Source organism: Podarcis pityusensis (assembly GCF_964106645.2).
Source record: "Podarcis pityusensis genome assembly, chromosome: 9".
Taxonomy (NCBI): domain Eukaryota; kingdom Metazoa; phylum Chordata; class Lepidosauria; order Squamata; family Lacertidae; genus Podarcis; species Podarcis pityusensis.
The window spans coordinates 2,040,996-2,061,436 of NC_138034.1; the positions used below are offsets into that span (position 1 = coordinate 2,040,996).

Consider the following 20,441-nt stretch of genomic DNA (forward strand, 5'->3'; position numbering starts at 1 on the left):
AATAAGGAAGCCTTAGTCTTCCTCACAGAACTGCGGATGTGTCAAGTGATCTGCTCTAAGTGCTTCAGGGGTGACTTTAGGCTTCCTTGCACTGGTGCTGTGACAGAGATGATGCCTTGAGCCCCTTCCAGTTCTTGGGGTCCTGCACCCAGCGAGGGCTGGAATCTAATAGAAGTGGAACTAGTCAGATAATTTATTTGTAGGCCAATGACCTTAGCCGAACACTTAAATGTCCTCATCAGCATCCCAAAAGGAGCCGCCAAGTTGCAATAGCTGCAACTAAGTGATGGTGCCTTCCACCACCACTCCTTACCTCGCTGCCAGGTAGGAGCTAGGCTGGAAGCAGGTGGGAAGCTGGAGACACGGAGACCTGAATGTGCTGGAGCCAAAGCTGTAACTCATGGAGAACCATCCCACACTGAGGTTGCATATATGTGTAAATAAAGACCACAGCCTCTGCTGACCTTCATTCCAAGGAAACCAAACCCTGGGTAAGTGCCTAGAACTCCAGAATCTTTCACTGCTTAGAGACAGAGAAAAACATCCAAAGAGCAGCTTCCCACCACGAAGTGCATATACGTCTATTCAGAAAGTGCCACTGAAATCCTGAGTGGGTAGACTTCAGCTTGTGCAGATGCCAGCCCTGGAAAAGACAGGTTCTGAGCACATCACATTGCAAAAATTGGCACTAGGCTTTCTCAGAGGCACTTCAAAGCATGAACCAATTTGTGAAAACTGCTGAGTAGTTCAGGGCTGGGGACCCTTTTTCAACCCAAGCGCCACATTCCCTTCTGGCAAGCTTCTAGGGACCACATGTCAGCAGCACATGGGGCCAGAGCCAAACATGCATGAGCAAGGAATTCAAAATTTACCTTTGCACAGTGAGTTGATTCCTGCACACACCCCTCTCCATTACCCGTTTCATCCAAACAAGAGGCACGATCAAGGACACAGTCCAGCCAGACAAAAATGTTCAAGGAAGGGCAAAGGAGGTTCAGAAGGGAGTGTGGCTGGGGAGCAGGAAAGTCCTGAGGGCTACATAGAGAGCCTAGGTGGGCCACATCTGGCCCCTGAGCCTGAGGGTCCATGTCCCTGCACTAATTCAACCAGCACCCTCACTCTGCTCCTCTCTTGTCACAGGAGCCTCTGACACCACTGTGTGAGACCCTGGCTGGATCTTGGAGCCTCCTCACCTTCCGCAGGGAAGTGAGGAGGAGAGGGAAGATGCATGGACACACCTGCCCAGATCAGGGCCTGATCAGGGCCAGGAAGGCGGTGGAGCCTCCAGCTCCCATACAAGCTTCCAGTCTGACATGTGGCTGAAGAAGAAGCAGGTTTCATATAGTTCCTGCTGCAGGTCTGACCTGGGGAAACCCTTCCGTGTTAAGATGTCTTCATTCCACACAAACACACACAGGGAATGTTCATGTGGCCTCCATATTTGATGGCAGTGATGATCCTTAATCCCAGCCTTCTGATCCTGTGTGGCAATGATTCACACAGACTTGCAGCACTTTCTCATCAGGTATTTCTTCGTTTTTATTATTAAGGTCAAAATATCAATCCCAACCATTTTATCTTCTGCCGTAACAATAAATAATAGTAACAATAACTTACTTTGGTCTGCAATGGCCTAACAAACCTCACCTCCATCCAGAAGATAATTTAACATTGGCAAGAGAAGTGGGGGGGGGGATACTTTAAGTCTTGCAGATAGTTTTCCAGCAATCATGCAGGCTTGGAGGGGGGGAGGGAAAGAGAGAGAGAGAGAGAGAGAGAGAGAGACAGACAGACAGACAGACAGACAGACAGACAGACAGACAGACAGACAGATCCCCCCTTCCAGGGCCAGCAAACAAATGTAAGGGAGTTCAAGATTTGTCCAGGCTCCTGGCATAGCATGGCAAATGGCACCGGCAATTCCAAGACGATCAGGTTTGCTTCTTCCCAAGGAAGTGTGGTTTGTTTGTTTGTTTTTTTAAAAAAAGACAACGTACTCTAAAGCTACCATTACATGAGTCAGGAAAGTCATCCTAGTACAATCCAGAGGTATTCACGGAGGGTGGGGGCACGGAATCCCTTGGGAGTCTTGCTCTGCTCCCCCCGGTGTGCTGGAGAGGGCGGTGCAGTCCAGAGGCGGGTGCCGCTTACAGCCATGACGGTTTAGGAAAGATCGGGGAGCTGGGTTTTAAATAAAAGATAATAATTTAAAGAGTTGAGTTTGCTCGGAGCTCAGGAGATCTCATGCAGGGGTCAGGAGCATGCGAAAGTCCGTGGGGAGGTGGGGGTGGTAAAAGGAGGCTCTTCTCACGTTTCCACCGGGCTGGGGACCATGCTGTTGGGGGTATCGGGGAGCTGAGAGGACAAGGAGGTCACGTCGCTGCCAGATGAGTTGCCCAAGGAGCCGGACTCTGAGAAGGAGACCTGCGGGGGCGGAGAGAGAGGGCGACAAGGTTGGGGATTAGTCAAGTGATGCCAATCTTGCAGCAGGAGTGAGCAGGGAACCGTTTTTCAGCCGGGGGCCGCACTGCCTTCTAGGCAACCTTCTGGGGGGACACATGCCACTGGGGCAGGTGCAAAGGGGGGTGACCTGAGCTATAGAACAAACTGTGGGAGATGATCTGCCAAACCTAACAAAAACATACCGTATTTTTCGCTCTATAACACGCACCAGACCATAACACGCACGTAGTTTTTAGAGGAGGAAAACAAGGAAAAAAATATTCTAAACGAAATAGTGGATATATGATTTTTGTGGTTCATGCTGTGGCCACAGACATGTGATCTGACAGTGAGTTTGGAGTAGCCCAATGCAAAAATCCTGAGGATCCATGTGGATCCATGCTTTGTAACCACGGAGGAGGGAAGGAAGGGGATCCATGGATCCTCTGCTCACGACTGCAGCAGATCCCCCCCCCCCCGCCACCCACAGGCATTCGCTCCATAACACGCACAGACATTTCCCCTTACTTTCTAGGAGGAAAAAAGTGAGTGTTATGGTGCAAAAAATATGGTATTCTTGCTAGTTAGGATGAGAAGGCGCTAATATCACAGAGCTGGATTGCTGAGGCAGATACACGGCCCATAGAAACGCAGTTAGCAGAGAGGGCTCTGTGTGGCGCCATTTGCCCTGCTCTCCCGGAGAGGAAAGAACAGAGCACCTCCTGTCCCTCCCGCCCATCAGATGCAGACATGCCTCCCCTCGCTGGAGCTGGGTTTACTGTAAGTATTTTGCCTGCATAGTTTTTACTGCTTCCACTGCTGTGAACCAATAAAGTAAGATGCTGCCTGATATTTTGTTAAGTGGGGTAAGAATGGGGAAGCCAACTTACTTTGTAGCAGGACTTGCTCAAAACAAGATTTTACAGCTCCTATGCTTTTTATTTTGCTTCCGAGGATGGAATTTTAAAACTCTGTTTAACCCACACATGCAGGTGCCTGGAGGGATAAACTGCAATTTAATTGCATTAAAACTCATCCCACACAGACTCCCCAAAGAGTCTCAGCCAACACCTTTTCTATGGTCTTTGTAACACCAGGTGATGGTGAAGATGTCTTTATTCACGCAGGGAGTTTGGCGGTTTAAATCAGATTGTAATCTGCTCTATGCTTTCTCTGTTGCTCTTTCACTTTAATTTTTATTTTAAAATGATTTTAAGCCACCCAGAGAATATTTATTGATGAAAAGATACAGGAATTTATTTGCCCCAGTTATTTAGTTTTTAAAATTTAACTCCTAGGAGCATGTCTCCTAGCAGGTGAGACCATTTGTCCCTCTGGACTGGAATTGCTTACTCCTTCCGACAGCAACTCTCCAAGGTTTCAGGCAGAGAAAGCCTTTCCCAAAGTGTGCCACCTCATCCTTTTTAATATCCTTCTGCATGGAAAGCAGATGCTACGGTCCCCAACCCCCAAAAGATTATCCCGAAAACAGATATCAGTTCATATTGCCAACCCTCTCCTTGTTGCCAGGGCAAACTGAAACACAGCTGAAGGCAGAACGAGAAGCTGCTTAAAAGATATAGTGGGTTTGAATGATATCAAAAAGTGTTTTGGGGCAGCACTCAGCAACATTTGATGCCGCTCCCCCAGCCCTCATGCTGCCTTCCCAAAGCTGGCCAGGTGAGGAGGCACTAGGCTTTGGGAAGGAGGCATAAGGCTCTGGCAGGGTCCCCGAAGCCTAGTTAGGGCTTGCCCATCTTTGGGACCCTGCCAGAGTCTCTTCTTCGCACTTCCCTGAAGCACTCTTGCAGCTCACTGTGGGATATTTACAAGGCAGTCAAACCAACAAAGCATGTTTGCTAGACAGGCACATGATCAGAGCTGAAGCTGACAGAGTTTTCCTGTACTTTGCTAGGCAGAACTCTGAGACAGACTCTGTGCCCTGACCGGGGGGGGGGGGGGGGCGGCATAGCCATGTATAATTACTCACAAGGCTTGGCACTTCCTCTTGGCTCTTTGGCCTCTCTTCACTCTTACCTCTTCATCTCAGCACCAAGTCAGAAAGGTGAGAACAACCTGCATATCTGAGCTCCATTGCTCAGACATGCTAGACTTAAGCTAGACTTAAACATGTCTATCTAACTGAATTACCATTTTAAGCCTGTCTGAACAAAGCTGCTGTATCTGTCATTCTGCAACAGAAATGTGGAATGAGTAAATGTTATTTTTACCTTTTACAAGAATGTTTGTATGATTATTGTTTTAAGGGGGAAATACCAGGGGAACCCAGTCTGCCTTAAGGCATCCTGGGTTACTTAAACGAAAAGGCTAAAACTAACCTATCTAAGCTTCACTTTTAAGCTACAAAGGGATGCACTCTGCTGAACTTACAAACGCGAGGAAGGAAGGAAGGGTAATCTCTAATAAATCTATACATGTCTATTCACATCCCTACACGCACTTGGTATGAAAAGCGGGAGCACAATCCAGTGGAATGAAAAGGAACTGAACATGAGCACCTCCTCATGTGCCGGAGGACTCCCAAAGGAATATTATGAGTGATAGAACCTTCTCTCAAACTGTCAGGATCTCCCAAACTCTTCATTATTCAAATGTGAGGTGTGCCACTATATATTTCCTAAAAGGACTAAAATTATGGGGAGAAAGTAGGGGGCTCACCATCTGAGCTTCATCAGTTGTGGCCAGATCACACTCACTCACCAAACCCATGAATAATGGACCTAAATAATGAGTGCAATTAAAGGGCACTGCTTGAAATTATTTGAACTGATTAATTCAAGCACGGTTCCTTAAACACACCTATTACGTAGGGTCAGAAGTTCACAAACTTTGGTCTGTGGGTTGCTGGTAGTCTGTGAGCTCTGTTCAGGTGGTTTTGTGGAAGGCTTGCAGAGCAATGGAGGATCTCTATCCGCAAAGCCTTTCCCTCCCACCCTTCTCTTTTCCAACAACAGAGATTCAGTCTGTTTGAACAGGCTAGATTTATCAAGCAGTACCACTGATTTAGATGTCTGGGGTGTTCTCCAACCCATTCAGGTAACTTGCCATACTGTATCACAAGAGGAGGGAACCTCTGCCCTGGGGCCCAATGTGGCCCCCCCAACATCTCTATTTGGCCCTCAAGACCATTCCCAGGCCACATTCCTTGCACCCCAGCCCTGCTCTGCACACTCGTCAAGTGCTCTTGCCTGACTGTAGCGTGATCCTGCCACTGGGGGGGGGGGGTAGAGAGGGGTGTGTGAATGTATAGCAACTGGACCCCCTGCAAAGGCAAATTTTATACTCCTTTTCCCAGCCACATTTCCCTCTTGCATTGCCTGGCACTGGCTTATGGCACCCAGAAGGCAATGTGGCCCTTGGGCTGCACAAAACACTTTCCCTTCCTTCCTCTAGCAAGTTCTCCCTCCATAAGGCTCTTGGGAAACCAGAAGGGGGGTGAGGGTAGAAGGGGAGGCCTTCACCTTTGTCCCAGCATCATCCCTATTCCCCCACAGAGCTACAATTCCCAGAGTGGTTTAACGGCTGATCCCTCTTCCCAATGAACTCTGGAATTGTAGCTCTTGGGAACAGGGGAGGCTTCTACCAACTCTCTGCACCCTTAAGAAACTGCAGTTCCCAGTTTCTGGGGAAGAAGCCATGACTGTTAAAGTGGCACATAATGCTTTCCCTCACGGTCTCCAGTTGCAGAGCCCATTGAGCCTTTCTCCTGCAAAGAGGAAACTGTTCTGTAAGGAATTTGACAGACTTCCTGCACACTCCTCTCTGTCTACGCAAAGCTCCAGTGGCAGCTATGCAGAGCCGGGCTCCATATTTCATAAACTGATGTATAGGACCCATATTTCATTTAGTGGCACTTCCGTTTCTAGCAAATGACCATTTAATTATGCAGGCAGCTCACCCGTCTCAATTCTCCATTATCTTAACTAAATATTACACCAGATTCATTTTTGATTATCCTCTAAAGCATAATCAAGATACAGGAAAGAATGCATTAGGAGGGGGAGAACCCCTCGATGTGCACACATTCCTCAGTATTCCTTTGTAATTAACGATACCGTTTCACGGGCTTCCCATCAGCAGTTCTGAGCTGTGATCCAGCAGGAGGACAACTCTATTTTAAGCCTGTTCATTTCCATTAGCCTGGCACACCTAACAATGGAAACTGGAATCCAGTGATGCTGTTTTGGCATTGCAGCAAAACATCACAGCTGATGAACTGAGGCCAATTCACTCATAGCAAGCTGATATATACCAAATCAGAACACTGGTCCCTCCAGCACAGTACCGTCTACACTGACGGGCAGAGGCTCTTCAGGCAAAGATTCTTCCCACCCCTACCTGGAAATGCCAGGACTGAACCCGGGACCCTGAGCTCACCAGCAATAGGCATAGCTTAGCAAGGTGTTCAGCCGCTGCATGCTCAACAGCAGGCATAGGCAAACTCGGCCCTCCAGTTGTTTTGGGACCACAACTCCCATCATCCCTATCTGACAGGACCAGTGGTCAGGGATGATGTGCACTGTAGTCCCAAAACATCTGGAGGGCCCAGTTTGCCTATGCCTGCTCAACAGGCAAGTTGAAGTGAACTCACCTTTACGTTTTCAGTGTGCCTGTGCTAAGTATTTGACAAAACTGCAGCCTCAGTCCAACACGGAGTTGACATTTTGTATTTACGTCTCTCTCCCTCCAAAATTATCCCTCTTCCTCAAGCATTAACATGACCTTATTCTGGTGTATTCAGGTAGGGGATAAGGCCTTTCTTTCAAATACATCCCAGCAACTTCTTTATCACACAGTTCTGTGAGCACAGTAAGCTGGCTTCTTCATACCACTGGTCCACCTAGTTCAATATTGTTTACACTGACTGGCAGCAGCAGCCCAGGGTTGCAGGTAGGGTGTCTCCCAGCTCTACCTGGAGATGCTAGGGATTGAACCTGGGACCTTCTGCATGCCCTACTGCTGGACTGCGCCCCTTCCCCATTTTGTCTAGGCATCTACCATTGCCTGAAGACTCTGCCCCAAATGTACAGGTAAGTGCAGATTACACCACAATCCTAAACATCTGCTCATGATGCCAACATAGGATCACATTTGGTGATGCTGCATTGGGGCGGTTCTTGATGCAACTCCATCCTAACTCCTTTTTAACTAATGGTGCAAGTACTCCAACAAACCATTAAAGGATCCTCTGATGTTGCAAAGGGAACCCAAACTTAGGTACCTGTTCACATACGTATATACATCCAGAGGGCCAGTTTGAATTTATATTAAGCAGCACATACTTCAAACACACCAGCACAGATGAGATTGCACTCAAGATCACTTAACACACCACGAAGCACAATTTGAAGAGCTCTTTCCCTGTCACACAAAAGTAGGGAAAAGCGCTAAAGGGGTCTCAATTCCTGCCCTCTCCATCTTCCCACCGATGTCCACAGTGATCCTCATCCTACACAGAGTGTAGTGATTGTTCGAGAGTGCTTAATCCACAGTACAGAGCACGGATGGTTCTTGTGTTGTGGCTGTCAACCACCATCCTCCCAACCTCCTTTTGATCCCCAAAAGTCTGAGTCAACACTGAGGAGAATTTGGGTTGAAGCAGGCTTGCTTAGGAGATGCGTCCCAGTCAGGGAGGTGAGCTGGGTGTCAAGGGAACAAGGAGGGCCAGCGGAGCCACGAGGCAGAGTGAGGCAGCTGGCTGGTGGAAGATGCTGGGCCTGCGTGCAGGGAGCTGCAGTACAGAGCTGTGTGCCCCACATGGCCTTCCCTGTGCCCCCAAAGCAACCTGACTGTCCCCACGTGTGGCAGAGGGCACAGCGTTTAAGGAGGAATCAACTGTTCACATACAGTCTGGGAGCGGGTGGCGATGTTTTTCTTAGGCTTGAGCCACAAAGGCCACGAAGGTGCACCTTCCCAACTCTGCTCCCAAGCTGGTTCAAAGGAAGACCTGGTCCTCTTGGCTGTGTGTTCCCACCTCTCCCGGTCCCTTACCAGTTGCTGGAAGGCTGGCTGGTCCAAGTCGCTCTGCAAGGCGAAGTCACTGAGTGCTTTCCAGGGGGGCTGATAGGTTTGCACCTCCACTGCGTTCCCCTGCACAGCGCTGTCATGGCGGATTGGGCTGCCGGCCACCAGTGGAGTCCCAGTCAGGCCCTGAAGGCTCTTTTGGAGGAGTGAAAAGAAAGAAACAGTCAGCAAAGACTCAGCCCAACCCACCTGTTCCCAGAGGAAGAATCTGGCAGCAGTGACAGACTTGGATGCATCATCATGTCCCAATGTCACATCCAGCCATGCGCTACAGATCAATAATAGCAAATCACCTCTGTTTCTTTTTAAAAATTATATAGTCACAAGACTTTACAATGAAGCAAAACAATTTCTAAGACTCATATGCTCACAAAGCAATTTATGGAGGTCTCTTCCCACCCCACCCCCAAAATCATCCACGGAAAGGCTAGGGTATTTGCATATGTGTTGTCAGATCTTTTTCAGATCCATTGCAAGTCACCTCAGGGATCTTGTCAGTAGATCCCAATCTACCTTTTGCTCACCCTTGTGATAAGCCATGCCTACAGATGCTGAGTGTAAAGGGGCTGACTATGGCTGCTCAGTAGCAAGAATTCTTGACATGTTCAGGGACAATCTCCTGTTTCATATTACTTGGTATTTTGCAAAGCCTTGGACTGAGCCCCACCTCAAACCCCCCCACCCCACCCCCACTGATACGCAGTTGGAAGGCTGGTGTATTTTGGAAAACCCCAATTTGCAGCTGCTTATGACGGCAAAAGGGATGTACCTCGGTCCTCCAGATGTTTTGAGACTACAATTCCCATCATCCCTGACCACTGGTCCTGCTAGCTAGGGATCATGGGAGTTGTAGGCCAAAAACATCTGGAGGGCCGAGGTTGAGGAAGCCTGGGTTAGGGGAGGAGAATTCTCTTACAAAGTGTTCCAAATCAGGGAAGAATGGACAACAGAAAGAAGTGGAAGAACCCAAATGGGGGAGGGGCTAATCAGCAATTAATCATTAATTAATGCTGGATTAGCCTACAAAATCTGGCAGTAAGGAGGGAGGAGAGTGAAAGAAAGTTTCCCTTTATTCTCCTCCTGCCCCAATCCAAATCCTTTCTAATAACCAAACTGGCTTCACCAGCAATAACATATTTTTCCAGAAGGGCAGCAGTTGGTTTTTCCACCTGCCACAAGGAGAGCAAGTGCTCTTTCCCCTCTCATTGATTTGTGGCAGTAATGGAATGAACATTAGATGATTTGGTTTCTAGAGAAATTAAGCAACACTTCCACCTCTGATGGTCAAGATACGCCTCCTGCCTGCCTTCCTGATCCCACTCCTCTCAAGGCTTTCGCCTCCCCTCAAACCCCCCTCCTCAAACCCCTTACCCAGATCAAATATGCTTCACAGTTATTTACAGGGAAGAGCAAAAAGTTTGTTTATTCACTGGCATTTCTACCCCGCTTTTTGCTCCAAGAAGCTCAAGGTGGTCACATGGTTCTGCCCCTCCTCATTAATGCCCCAAACCAACCCTGCAAGGTAGGCTGGGCTGAGAGGCAGCAATTGACCCCCCAAGTCCACCCAGTGAGATTCATGACCAAGCAGTGGAGTTGAACCCTGCTCTCCCAGTGCTAATCCTAACCACTACGCCACACTGGCTAAATCACATATAGTTTTCTAAAGAGTTTAAAAGGCAAACAAAAGAGGTGGGGGCTAAATTTTGATTCATTTTTCAAACATAATTTTAATATCTTAATTTAATCTATTAAAAGTAATAGGATTTATTTATGATGACATTATCTGCTGGTATATCTGCTGCAGAGCCTTAATTGGAATTATATGGGTGGTGGCACTAACAATTGCTCTGGAGGGGGGGGAGCCAAGAAGCAGTTTAAATAAGCATTATCTTCTCATTCTTTTTAATTTGCTTGAGCTTGCCTGGAAGTTTTGCATGAAACCCAATCAAAAGAGGGTTCTCTCCGGACAAAATCCCTAAGAAAGTGCCTCCCCTCAAGGCTGGAGCTTCCTGCTGTCATTTTCCACAACGCCCATGAACGTGGTTTTGAAGCCAATTAAAAATATTTTGGGGCTGGGGGTGAACCACCAGGGGAAAATGCAATATTTAATGCCACCGGGGTAATTATTAGTTAATCAATAATAAAAACAATATGAGTGATGCCGATAACCGTCTCCTGCGAAAACGAAAGCGAAGCGCACGAGGTTGCGAACTCTTTCCCCTGACCCTGCGCGAGCCTCGCTCTGCTCTCCAGCTCGTCCGTTTCGCGGAGACCCGTTTGCGCGTCTGCTTAGAAGGAAGGAAGGAAGGAAGGAAGGAAGGAAGGAAGGAAGGAAGGAAGGAAGGAAGGAAGGAAGGAAGCAAGCGAGCGCCCTGGAGGGCGGCGGGGCCGGGGCTTTACTCCCAGGCAGGCACGTGGCAAACCCATGGAAGTCAACGGGCCTGGCCTTAACGTGCAGCCATATGTTTCCTCCCTCATCCCTCCCCTCGCCAATTTCACTACAGCCGAAAAGGGACAATTGTTCTAGAAGGGGAAAGCGGGGAAATGGTGGTTGTGGTTTTTTTATACTTCATTTTAACAATAAATGGATGCATTTAGATAGTTTCCCATAACAGTATAGACGGAATGACAAAATCCACCGGGTAATTATTCCACACATTGCATCTTTCCCATTCATTTCAATGTAGTTTACGCACAGAGAACCTTTCTGAGAATCCTAATTGTAGAGCTGGGGGTGACCCTCCACTCTTGGACTATGTAACCTTTTTCGTTATAGAGTCCTGTGCAGCACCAGTCTGTGCCCGTTTACTCGGACGTTTCAGTGGGGACACGCTCCCACATAGCTGGGCATTGAGCAGCAGCCTTCACAATATTTCTGTCCTACAAAAGCCCTGTAAAATATAGGCAATAATACTGTTCCCTAGATTCCAAGTAAGATTACAGTGGTTTGCCGCGGAGGTGTGGGCAGAAAGACTTTTCCGGCTCCTATACTGAAGTAGCACAAGCCTATCCCCGGCTATTCAGAAGTAAACCCCAATTAAGTGTTCATAGAGGTATTGCTTTAGCCAGTAACAACACAATTTCAACCATGTCTACTCAAAAGTAAGTGTAATCGAATTCAGTGGCGCTTACTCCCAGGTAAAATGGGGTTAGGACTGCACCTGATTTACCTGGGACTCGGGAATAAGTCCCAAGGACCGAAACAGCACTTTCTTCTCAGTGCACACGGCTAGCATTACACTGTTCGTGACACCGGATCTGTTAATGTGCCCCTTTGTGGGTTTGAAGCGCCCTTCAAAAATAGATTATATATTAAAAGCAAAAACATTATTGTTGTTCTATTTTTAAGATGGGGCGGCAAGTTTATTTAATCGGAACTAAACTAATTTAGCAATAGATTTTGCTCTAAAACACTTGGTTTTTTAAGAACTTTCGATTATTAAAAAAAAAAAATAATTCACCAGAATACATTTCCAGGGACGCTCTAGAGACACATTGTATTAGGGGGGATATATTAAGAGATCTGGTGTCACGAAACCTTCTCCTAGTCCAGCTTCGAGAAAGGTGGCCTTGTTTAGTTTGTTGTACCAAAAAACGAGAAAGAGTCTTGTGGCATCTTACTGACCAAGGCACTGGCATCTACATAAAGGGTAATCCAAAACACTGCCAAACACACGTGTGCGCGCGTGTCTAGGGGTGTTAAGCAGGAGGCGAAAAGGATCCTAGTGATGTGAAACGCAAAACAAAACAGTTTGCCTTTTAAAACAGTCCGTGGTCCCCCACCTGCTGTGATGAAATTGGAAACCTGTTAATACACGTTTGAGTTTCGCTCCGATTAGACCAGATTATAAGGATGTAGCTTCTACAACTGTCACGTACACAACATTTATCTTCCTACGTCTTCAGGTGCCGGCGAGCTGAAGCCTTTCAAAAACGAGAGAGATTGGAGAGAGGAAGGGAAGCCCTGCGCCACTTAAGCCATAGGTGTTCACTGCAGACTGGGCCAATTCAAACCGTCCGCGGATGCAAAGCGTGGGTTCGTGCTGGGGGATCAGGCCTGTCCAGAAGCCAGTTTAAATCCTCTCCCCGAAATCTCTAGGAAATCCTCCCCCTTGACTTGGGGACGTGGGTCTCTCGAGATGGAGGGGGCCATTTATTTGAGGGAGGACGAGGGCTATTCAGAAGTGCGGAGTAAGGGAAGGGGCACTTACGGCTTTGTCGCTGTGCTGCTGCTGCTGGAGCTGCTTCATGAGGATGGATTTCTTCTTGTCTTTGCAGCGCTTGTTCTGGAACCAGACGCGGATCACCCGCGGGCTCAGGCCGGTCATCTCCACCAGCTGCTCCTTCATGAGCGCGTCGGGCCGCGGGTTGGCCGCGTAGCAGGTGCGCAGCGTGTGCAGCTGCTTCTCGTTCAGCACAGTCCTCACGCGCGTCGTCTTCTCCGCCTGCTTGTGCACGTGTGGACGCAAGGAGGGTTGGCGCCCGGGCACGGAATCTGCGGGGAGGGAAGAGGGCGGGAGAGAGAGAGAGGCTGATCAGGAGGGGGGAGGGAAGGTTGGGACGCCCGCCCAGCTAGTTCAACGGCGCGCCTTCCGGGGCTCAAGCCGCCCCCATGTCCCAGACTGAGAAGCCCTCTGGGTCACCCTTTGTGGCTTTTAGATGTGTTTTAGTTACAATTTTATTGTGTATGCAGAGAGCTCTTTAAGACGTTCAAAACTATTTCTGGCTATTGTTTCTAACTTATTTTAATGGTCTTATTGTATGGTCTTATATTCCTATTCCTGTAAACCGTAAAATATTTGTATACTTCTGTAATATGATACAGCGGTATACAAATATTTTTATAAATAACTAAATAATTAATAAAGCAATTGTTTTTCCTAGTTCTTCGTAGATCATTAGTTAGTGGACCTGCCGCCTTATACTTTGCGAAAGTCACATTGATACCAAAAATTAACAGCAGCAGCAGCAACAACAACGCAAAACTGAGCCCTTTCTCGGAGGGGGGGGGAGTGACTGGCACCTCAGGACTGGCAGCTCCTCCTTGAGACAGCAGAGGAATTTTACTACGCCCCCCCCCCCCGGGCGCAGTCTAGGAAGAGGCTCAACTCGGGGCCGGAAAGGCAAACGCGGCGTGAAACAAAACAAAACAATATCAGCACGCGCAGCTTCTAAACTGCCATTTAGTTGTGCAATAATTGCACACCCCATAACTAAGTCTCTGGGAGGGATTGCCGTCCCCCCCCCCAAAGAAAACGCACCACAAGGTTTCGGGAGACCACTGGGCAGCGTTTGCACAGTCTCCCCGCTGCCCCTCGGTTCCCGCAGGTCCGGCCCGGAGCGGCCGCTGGCCTGGAAGGGGGCTCCCGTCTCCCGGCGCCTCTCCGCCCAGCACCAAGGGGCGGCGAACCCGACCCCCGCCGCCGCCCGGAGCCCCGTTCCTCCTTGGCACATCAGGCAAAGCTTTCCCGTTGAAGATCAAAATAATAATTAAAGAACAGGTTGTACAAGGAGTTGCTATTCCTGTATTATTATTATTATTATTATTATTATTATTATTATTATTAGCCAAGTCTAACAAATAACCACGAATCTTCTCAGAAAAGGACCAACTTGAAAGAAACATGTTTAAATTAAAATATAGTACAGTAGTAGCAATATTATTATTATTATTATTATTAATAATAATAATAATAATACTTTCGGCCTTGTTCCCCCCCCCCCCGCACACACTCCACAGGTTCTCCAAATAATGTTAAAGATGTCATTTCAAACGCACAAGCCGAGGGTTGGAGAGGGACTGGACAGTCTCAGGAGAGGCTGGGCTTGAATTTCGCAAGGTTTGTCTCTGTACACACACACACACACACACACACACACACAAATATCGATCAGACTGCGCAAAAATCAAGCTACACCAAAGAGAGAGTTTAGACCAATAAATCCAATTGTTGCAATTATTACTATTATTCTATTTTTTATTAAACAAATCCCAAACTAATGTTGGCCTCGAATATTTACGTCCTTTTAAAAAGGTGCGCGTGTGAGGGGGTCGGGCGGGGGGGATTTAGCTCAGCAATGACTCAGATGACAGCCCGGCGTTAAAAGGAGACGCATCAGATGTCACACAAAACAGATGTCGGGGGTGGGGGGGGGGCGACCGGGCGGCGGGAGAGGAAAGCCGAGACAAACGGAATTGCCTGCACTTTCCGTCCCTGGGAGCCGCGGCCTCCGGGCGAGGAACCGGCTGCAACAGACAGACGCTTTGCGGCAAATGTTAAGAGACGGATTAAAAATGAGTCGTCGTCGTCGTCATCCCACCGCAACGCTTTTAAAACTAAATCATTCATTTATTTATCTATTAGATTGCTATATTATTCTAAACCCGCGTCTTTGGAAGGTACAGGTACAATGCATCACATGCAGATGATTATGATAATAAAAATAACTAATAAAAAAAAACCTACAACAACTCAATGGTAGTTTCTGTGGTTTGGAGATGAAGAAAGGAAGGAAGGAAGGAAGGAAGGAAGGAAGGAAGGAAGGAAGGAAGAGGGAAGGAAGGAAGGAAGAAAGAGGGAAGGAACTGTCCCAGTGTTAAGGAATTGCCAGCACAATCTTATTATGCATGTATGTCTACTTGGGAGTAAGCCTCACTGTATTGAATTTGGCTTGCTCACTTGTAAGTGAACCCAGCGTCAGAGAACTCGAGGCTGAAATGTTTAATTCACTTACTCGAGAGTAAGCCTCAGGATGGAGCAGTGAAATTTCCTTCTGCGTAAACACCAGAGTGTTGCTCAGTTCAGTTGCAAAGCCAGCCTCGCTGTCGGGGGGGGGGGGGAGGACTTTAGTTCTAAGCAAATCCGGGGAGGTTTGGGCTGTAAGAATAGTAAAAGGAGTTCCCGTGTCTAACTTTTGAAATCTATTTTTGTTCTTGTTTTTGTTTTGTTTTTGTTTTAAAGATGAACGGAAATTTGGTTAGACGCTGTTCCCCAAAATTTGTTTCAAACCTGATACATGGGCTCTGATTAAATCGAGAGTAAATGAACAGCACCAATGTTTTGAGGGTGAGAAGGGTAAAACAAACATATTTTCTTCTGTTTCTAACCCTGCCTCCTCCCTTTAATCACTTAAGATCCCAGGACAATTTGCAAAAATTACATTAAAGCAATAAATTTAAGTAGCCCCTGTGAAAAGCAATTAAAATCCCAACATTCTAAAAGAGTGCGTACGTATGTATGGTATACATTAATTCCGAAAACTAACCGTGGGGTAATAGTGTCTTTATTAGGACTAATTCAACAGTCACAAAGGAAGGAATCCCCGTGCTGTTGAGCTGGGATTTCCCCCGCCCCGCGTGGAGAAATAGAGTTATCTGAAATTTAATAAATTAATTGAGTGCGAGACACAACTTTCTGTGTTTACACCGCGATCCTGTTTCCTGAAGAAGCAAGTCCCCCGCCCCATTCAGCGGGACTTGCCTGCCTGGCAACTCGAATCAACTCTGCTTGGGGGTTTAGGTTTGAAAAGAAACTTTGCTGCCGGCTGCATGTGCTCTCTCTTCCGCGGCCCCTTTTCTCCACGGAGTGGCCGAGGGATGCGTTCCCCCAGTGGGTGTGCGAGAGAAACAGAGAGGGTTACTTTGCCTCCACTCCGAGGCTGGCAGAGACGTCGCTCAGAAGGGAAGCCCCCTGCCCAGGCCTGGAGGGGTATATTTTATCTGGTCCCACTCTGGTTTTCCTAAAAATCCCTCAGCTGTGAAGACTGGGCTGTCCAACGAGGACGAGAACCAGCGCCTTCAACAAAATCTGGAAGCTCTCCCCCTGTATTTTGGACCTCCCTGCCTATATTGTTATTCACGTGTGTAACTGGGGGGGGGGGGCTAGGACCAAAGTTTGCCACTGGGAGAGACTGGAGGAACGGGATTCAGACAGAATCCATTCACCCAACACTCCTACGTCTGTGTGCCCACCATTTAAAGCAGACACACACACACAGCCCGCAAATGATCTGGGAACTGCAGTGCTTGGATGCACTGAACTACAGTTCCCGGGGTTCTTTAAGGAGACTGCTTTAAATGTGTCGCACTCACAGTACATTCCCTAGAAGTGAGCAGGATCTACTTTCTTCAAAGTATTGACTTTGGGGTGGGGGGTCAGTGGGTTCACCATCACCTCCGCATGTCTTCTCTGTAGGTTTAAAAGAGGCTAACTGAACAAAGCAAGATTAAGTGCGGGGGGCGCGGGGGGCGCGGGGGGCTCCCATCAGACCAGAGCTGGAGAGTATCAAAAGTTTGGGACATATACTCCTTCCTAACTCTGGATAAGTGGCAAGATTCTCTCCATTTCCCCCAGGGATGTTTTGAAGTCCCCTCCCTGGCTGGCGCGGTCTCTCCCAAGCAGAAAAGGGCAAAAGACGGGGGGAACGGGAGAGGGAGGGTTCCTCCTTTTATTTTCTCTGTCCTACTCCATTTTGCAAGCGCTTGGGGGCAAAGGATCTTCACTATTTGGTTCGCCGACTGGGGTACTTTCACGCCTCCCCTGACCTGTTGATGACAGCAGAAGTGATTGCATTCGGTCTCCTAAAGCTAAATCCATCTGTTCGTCTGAGAGGAGCCTCAATACACGTGTGTGTAGCGTGCATGGGTGGATCCAGAAAGGGTCTGCTGTTTGGAAAGACTCCTAGGACAGAAAGTTCCGTCGGCTGTTGCGGAGGTTGGGAAAAGAGAAGGCGGGGAGGCTAGAAGATGAAGTGCGGAAGGGCGGGGGGAGTTGTGGACAGAGAAAAGAGAGAATCAGAAACGAAGGAACAGAGGGGGAAAGTGAGAAAGGAGTCAGGGCGGAGGGAAGGAAGGAAGGAAGGAAGGAAGGAAGGAAGGAAGGAAGGAGCGTTAGCTGAGGTTTCTACATTGCAGGGGGTTAGATGACCCTGGGGGTCCCTTCCAGCTCTCCAGTTCCCCGGTTCTCTGCTGGGGCGCCGCCTACCTGCGAGCTGGAGGCCCTGCCGAGCGCCTTGGAGGTGTCCGGGGCTGCGCGGGGGGCTCTCGGCCGACCCGGCCCGGTCGACGAGGAGGCTGTGGTCGGCGCGGCAGAGCAGCTCGTGGTCCCGCAGCGAGAACTCGTCTCCCGGCAGGAGCTGCCGGCTGCACACCGAGCAACGGAAGCACTCCAGGTGGTAGACGTTGTCCCGGGCGCGCATCACCAGGTCGCTGCTGCTGAAGCCCGACGCGCACTTGGCGCACTTGATGCCGAAGAGCCTGCGGGGAGGGGGGAGGGGGCAGCCGTCAGCGGGGGGGGGGAGGGAAGGGGCACCACGGGCTCCGCCACCCCTCGCAAACCCCCCGCGGCCTGGCAGGGACTAGGTGGCCCTGGGGCCCCTTCCGGCCCTCCCATTCTGTGGTCCCAGGGCGGCCCAGGGAGGCTCAGGTGAGCGGCGCGGGCAACACCGCAGTTACCCCCGCAACTCTTCCAGGCAGGACCCTGGCGTTTCCCTCCGCTCATTTAACGACAGGCAGCAACAAGAAGGAAAGGACCAGCCCTGGCGGCCTCTTGGAAGGCTGCTATTAGGGATACTCTAACGCTATCCGTAAAGGTATCCATCGTTAAGCATTTGAAGATTTGTAAGCTCCTCGAGGCGGGGACCTAGGCTGCCAAAGCCGCGAAATTAATAACGGGCAACTTCAGCTCGGCAGCTCTTATGGTATACTATGATGAATAACGATTCAGATTTCAAGTCTCTTCAGACTGAGACCTAAGTTGCAGATGAGTGGTGCCAAATTAAGAATAATAAAATAAGAAGAATCGGCCTCTCTCGGACTCAGTTACGGAGAGTCCGTTCCGCCTTCCCATTGGCACACTGGTTATTAGCCGTCCTTCTTGCCAAGCTGGCTTTGGGGTTTGCTTTAGGGTGCCCAGGAATTTGTCAGGCCGGCATGTCTGACCCAGGCAAAGCTTGGCACAGCGTAGATCGGAAATGAAAAAAACAAATAAGCGGCACCGCTTAGGATAAGCTGGAGCAATATAAGAAAATTAAGCCACATGGGGGGGTTTGGACTAGATGACCCTTGGGAGCCTTTCCGACTCTACAAATCTATGAAATCCCCCGCTTTCCCTCCCTCCGAACTCTATGTGAAATGTCTGGCTCTTGTCGCATCTGTCGGGTGGGAAACCACCAAGAGAGGATTGTGAAAAATGAGGCTTCCACAGGCGAGTCTTTCTCTGGACTTCCGGCCGTCCTGAGTTCAAAGACCAAAAAGACATCCCTCCATCCTCTGTGGCCTGAAATCCCCCCCCCCCCCCCGCAAGCAAGATTTCAACAACATAGAGAAGAGAGGGTAGGGGGAGAAGAAATTTGCCAAAATAAAGCAAACATTTGCAAACAATTAATCGAATAAATAAAAGGGGGTCGTGTAACAAAAAAGGCTCCGAAGAGGAGGAAAGAAAACGAAAGGGAAGCGGGGGGGGGGGGGGCAACTGGATTTGCTAGGCGTGTTTTTCCTTCCGCTCGGTGGGCGTCCCGCTCCGAGAGAGGGAGGAGGTAATCATCACCTGATATAATCCCTTTTACAGTACGTTTTGCCATCTCTCACAAAACAAGTGCAGGTCTCATCCAGATACTGGCTACAATCCGCGCATTTCAGGCACGCCGCGTGCCACTCCAGGTCCGGGGAGACCTTCAGGATGTACTGGTCGTGGATTTCGCTCCCGCAGCCCACGCACATGGCAATCCCGGGTTTCTCTGCCGGTGGAAAGGAGCAAAGGACACTAAGAACGGACAGAATCTCTCATCAGGACTTTCTGGAAAGGGGGGCGGGAAACAAGTTTTCTTTTTTAAAAAAACAATCAGTCTAACACCAAACCAAATCAATCCGTATAATTTAACCCCAAATCAGGCACCGGTGACTAAAAGAGGTTTGGGTGCTGCGGCGGCACCTCTTTTTATAAATCAACGCCCCAGCAAAGCAGGGGGATAAAAAGAAGAACGGAAGAACTCGGGGAATTTTGCATCTTTGACTTTCCCGTATAACTTTGTTTTCCGACTGCACCGCAGAAAATAAAAGCAAACGGCCACGTATTTAATACGCCCAGAAGAAATGAAGAAAAGAGAAAGAGAATCTGGGAATCTTTCCATGACTTCGTTGTATTATCATAATTGCTATCTTTATAGTTGTTGCTAATTCTCCCTACAGTTTTCTGGAGGATCTTTCAAGTGTTGGGCGACAAGCCCCCGAATAAAAACATGCTCGTTTAAAAATAAACCAGCAGCAAATTCTGCAACTGCCAGGTTTTGATAAGAATCCAGGAACGACAAGGCAAGCGGTGGCGTAAAGGAGAGGGGGAAATTTATGCTTATAAATGCATATCTATATATAGCCCTAGATATATAGATGGAACCCTTTTAGAATATTTGTTATGTTTGGCGAAAGGGGTTTGCAAAAGCAAAGCCCCTCGCAAGAAACCACATTCCAATGCACCCAAATCTTTACGCGCAACATCCCGACCAAAGCGAGAGAAAGAACTGGAGCCACTTACTTTTGGAATGATCCCCCATAGCACCCGGGAAGGAATCAGGGAAAAGAATATCCACCATGCAGCAGGCGAGGCGGGGAAGCGCTGGGCTTCGGGAGGGGCGGGGGGGTCCACGCGGGCTGCCCAGCCCCACAGCCGGCCGCTGCCCGACTAACTCCTCCAGCCCCGCCGCGCGGGGAGGGCAGCGCGCTCCGGCCAGGCGCAGCATGACGTCAGCACGCCGCGGACCACCCCCCGTCCGGGGGCGGGGCGCTGACCTCACCCAGCCGCTCCCGCGCCCCGCAGGCCATTGGCCGAGAGGACGGCGGCCAGCGCGGATTGGCCCGCCGTGAACAATGGGCCGCCGAAGGCGCGGGCGCCAAGTCCCGCCCGCCGAGCCCGGGGCGGAGATCCCGGAGAGGGGAGGGGAGGGGAGGGGAGGGGAAG

General features: G+C 49.2%; 1 protein-coding gene across 2 annotated transcripts; it reads right to left on the reverse strand.

The window, feature by feature from the left end:
- Positions 1-1,500: 1,500 nt before the first annotated feature.
- Positions 1,501-20,151, reverse strand: ISL2 (ISL LIM homeobox 2). Of its 2 annotated transcripts, none has more exons than XM_081021423.1 (7): positions 20,019-20,151; positions 19,035-19,224; positions 17,472-17,743; positions 12,699-12,982; positions 8,455-8,622; positions 2,312-2,424; positions 1,501-2,181 (listed from the first exon to the last, which is right to left on the reverse strand). In XM_081021423.1, exons 1-7 carry the CDS (start codon positions 20,074-20,076, stop codon positions 2,148-2,150), a joined length of 1,119 nt encoding a protein of 372 aa, XP_080877549.1. In that variant the 5' UTR covers positions 20,077-20,151; the 3' UTR covers positions 1,501-2,147. The 2 variants fall into 2 exon arrangements, with proteins under 2 accessions (XP_080877549.1, XP_080877550.1); XM_081021424.1 differs by having other exon boundaries at positions 19,035-19,283; positions 20,019-20,084.
- Between the last annotated feature and the right edge of the window lie 290 nt (positions 20,152-20,441).

Excerpts from the sequence above, each read along its gene's own strand:
- ISL2 (XM_081021423.1), bottom strand. The coding sequence starts at position 20,076 with ATGGTGGATATTCTTTTCCCTGATTCCTTCCCGGGTGCTATGGGGGAT. Across the intron at positions 17,744-19,034 it reads TGTAAAAGGGATTATATCAG|GCTCTTCGGCATCAAGTGCG; the intron begins GTGATGATTACC and ends CCCTCCCCGCAG. Across the intron at positions 12,983-17,471 it reads GCAGGGCCTCCAGCTCGCAG|ATTCCGTGCCCGGGCGCCAA; the intron begins GTAGGCGGCGCC and ends CCCTCCCCGCAG.